At 62.6% G+C, this 3437-nt stretch overlaps 1 protein-coding gene across 1 annotated transcript; it reads right to left on the bottom strand.

The window, feature by feature from the left end:
* Positions 1-192: 192 nt before the first annotated feature.
* LOC119104851 (protein KIAA0100-like) lies at positions 193-2734 on the bottom strand (the record flags this gene model as incomplete). Its single annotated transcript, XM_037228578.1, is given in 5 exon segments — positions 193-423; positions 1216-1254; positions 1256-1383; positions 2040-2223; positions 2586-2734. Coding segments are annotated over 3 exon segments (384 nt in total), but the record flags the coding sequence as incomplete, so codon positions are not given.
* Positions 2735-3437: the final 703 nt, after the last annotated feature.

Below are 3437 nucleotides of genomic sequence, written 5' to 3'. Positions count from 1 at the left end.
ACGCCACCAAAAAGCCAATGACGTCACCAAAACACCAATGGCGTCACCAAAACACCAATGACGTCATCACAACACCAATGGCCTCACCAAAACGCAAATCACGTTACCAAAACACCAATCACGCCCCTTTACTGTCAGCCTACCCCCCCCCCCCCCCCCTCCTCCCTGTCGTCGCCACTGGGTGCGTCTCACCTGTATGTCATCCTCCGGCCACGGGGTGAGCGGGTCGATGTTGCGCAGATGGGCGACGCACGCGTCCCGGCCGTGCAGACTAGGGTCAGCCAGCGCCGCCACCTCCAGCCCCTCCATCGTCCAGAGGAAGAGGCGCGTGCGCATCGGCGAGTCGGCCTGGTACATCTTCTGCGCACGCTGCACGAACAGCTGGGCGTCCCGCTGCTGCAGCTGACTGTACAGGCTCTCCACCTGCGGCGGCGGCGCAGGGACTTCTGAGTGGGGATGGGGGTGTTCACAGGGTCAAAGGGGATCTTGCCTGGTGGTGCGGTCTTTACAAGGTCACCGAGGCTGCCGCGACAGCCAGAGAATGCTGGATTAAAACAGGAGCCCATATCCGCCAACACTAGCAGATACTTCAGTACCGGACGATCCATTAACGCAGACCTTCAGACAGACCCAGCCAACACCATCCGACCAGCAGCCGCACGCGGACACGTTATCACCGAGAATATCTCCTCACTGTCGGCCCCAGACAGCAGCGTCCCGCCGGTCAGCATCAATACGCATGCCAACGCCATGCCATCTATCAATGCCAGTAGATGTCAACACTAGCAGACATGCTAACAGTACCAGACCCACCAGCACCAGTAGACCTGTCACTACCAGCAGACCAATGAACACCACAAAATCCGTCAACGCTACCAGACCCGTCACCATCACCAGACCAGTCACCACCATCAGACCTGTCGCCACCAGACACGTCATCACCACTAGACCCGTCACACTAGACCCGTCACCACCAGACCCGTCATCATCACCAGGCCCGTCACCACCACCAGACTCGTCACCACCAGACCCGTCATCACCACCAGACCCGTCACCACCACCAGACCCGTCACCGCCAGACCCATCACCACCACCAGACCCGTCATCACCAACCCGTCATCACCACTAGACCCGTCACCACCAGACCCGTCACCACCACCAGACCCGTAATCACCACCAGACCCGTGACTATCAACAGTCCCGTGCCACGCGTACCTTCCTGGCCTGCAGCAGTCCATGTAGCCGACGCTGCTCCTTCGATCTTGACGTCCAGCGTTTGCCGTCGCTTCATGCTCTCGTGATACTCGTCCTCCAGCAGCTCGTAGTTGTCACGGAGCTTGACCTCAAAAGGATCGTCGCACAGCTCCATCGAGAGGTGCTTATCTGGCGGCGGGGGCAGAGTGGATTCTAAAGTCCCGGCTTTGATGATTAGATCGACGCATAGCTCTGTCGAGGGGTGCTATATCTGACGATGGAGGAAGAGGAAGTTTAGATGGGCTTAAGTACTGGTTTTGGTCATCGCGACACTATGCTGGCATAGGAGCATTGATGTTTTTCAATGGTCTGGTAAGAAAACACAGAACTGACACGCACCCAAGCACGCGTCCACGCGCACGCACGCACACGCACACTGTACGTTTGCTTCTACCGACAGCTACTAATGACAACCTTGAATATGACACGTGTCGTATGAAGCGTGGAGGTTCACGACCCTGGCTCAGCAGGTGGTTGGGTAGCTGACCCTCACATCTCACACAGACGTGATGTAAGACTCTAGAGCTAGAACTAGCGGCGCGATGAAACGCAGTCATGAACAGCTCAGACAATACCTTGACCCCGAGGTCAATTGATACTCTGACCTCGAGCCAGAGGTCGGCTCGGACACTGACCTTGACCCCGAGGTCGGCTCCAACTCTGACCTTGACCCCGAGGTCAGCTCAGACTCTGACCTTGACACATAGGTCATCTAAGACTTTGACCTTAACCCCGAGGTCGGTTCAGGCACTGACCTTGACACAGAGGTCGGCTCAGACACTGACCTTGACACAGAGGTCGGCCGGCAGGGGACTGTCGGCGCCGGCCGGGCCGCTGGGCCGACCGTGCAGCCGCTTCAGCCAGCGCACCGCCGACAGCAACTCTTCGTTCCAGGCGCCCGAGAAGTCGTAGCCGTAGGGCACGGAGGCCTCCAGCCGGGCCAGGCTCACTTCCCAGCACACGTTCTCTCTGCGAGGAGGATGGGAGGAGGGGGTAAAAGGCGGCTCATTGCCCTGCGGGGTCCATGTGTGACGTTTGCGAGCGGGAGCCAACAGGCTGCACCACGCCGCAAGCCGGGTTTATATCTCACCACGCCAGACATCACCGCAGGCCAAGCTTTGTGGGAACAAACGGACATCGGCCAGTGAGAGAGCACGCATCATTAACGGCCAGAACATGTCATACCCCACCGCAGCACAGCGATCCGTACACAATACGGCCGGGAGACGACGACTATCCGCGCCGGACGCCAAGACGTGGCCGCGGGTTGGGTCATCCCTCGAGCCGACAGCTCCAGCCCTGCGGCCCCACGGCTCCTCGGCAGCACCCACCTGAGCACGAAATCCTCGATGGGCGCACGGCGAGCGGCGGCGGCCGCGTTACGGCTGTTGCGCTCTACCCTCAGCGCGTGCAGCACCAGCACCGGGTGGCCGTCGAAGAGGACGCGCGGCTCCGCCGAGCTGAGCGCCAGCACGCCGCTCTCGCGCGTCACCGCCAGCTCGGCCAGCGTGACGCCCAGCCGGCGCCGCGCCGTCAGCGCCGCCTCCAGGCTGAATTCCGCGCGCAGGCGCAGGCTGAGCTTCGTCTGCGGCCGCGGCGAGGCGTCGGCGGCGGCGGCGGGGGCGGCGGCCGACGCGGGGAAGCCGGCCGCCACCAGCGCCGCCCAGCCCGCCGCCGCGTCCAGCGCTCTCTTCAGATGGCGGTGCGCTGTCGGGCTCCATCGCAGCGTCACCGAGTCGCGCACGGAGGCGGCCAGCTCGCGGCCGAGCGTGCCGCGCACGCGGCAGCGCGCCACGCGGCACGCGGCGTCGGCCAGCTCGGCGCCCTTGTGGCAGGGCAGCGGCGGCGCGGCGGCCGGCCGGCCCACGCCCACCGCCACCCGCTCGACGGACGCCGTGAGGAGCGCGCCGCTCTCCACCGCCACCGTGTCCAGCCGGAGCGCGGCGTAGTGGTCGCCCGTCACGCAGCACAGCGTCAGGTTGGACGCCTGCGACGGGGGAGAACGGGGGTCAGATGGGCAGAGTGGGATAAGACGGATTTCAGTACGGATACAGGGTACAGGGTACTATTTTTTCAAGGTACAAGGTTTCAGTACAAGGTACTATTTCTCGAGGCGGACGACCCCTACGGTCATCGACGCCGCAGAGGGGTGAGTGCCGACGGAACGCGCAAAAATCGCCGCG

This window comes from Pollicipes pollicipes, unplaced genomic scaffold (assembly GCF_011947565.3).
Source record: "Pollicipes pollicipes isolate AB1234 unplaced genomic scaffold, Ppol_2.1 Scaffold_6052;HRSCAF=7182_pilon_pilon_pilon, whole genome shotgun sequence".
Classification (NCBI taxonomy): domain Eukaryota; kingdom Metazoa; phylum Arthropoda; class Thecostraca; order Pollicipedomorpha; family Pollicipedidae; genus Pollicipes; species Pollicipes pollicipes.
Note: the sequence above shows the minus strand (reverse complement) of the source record. Positions and strands in the feature narration are given on the sequence as shown.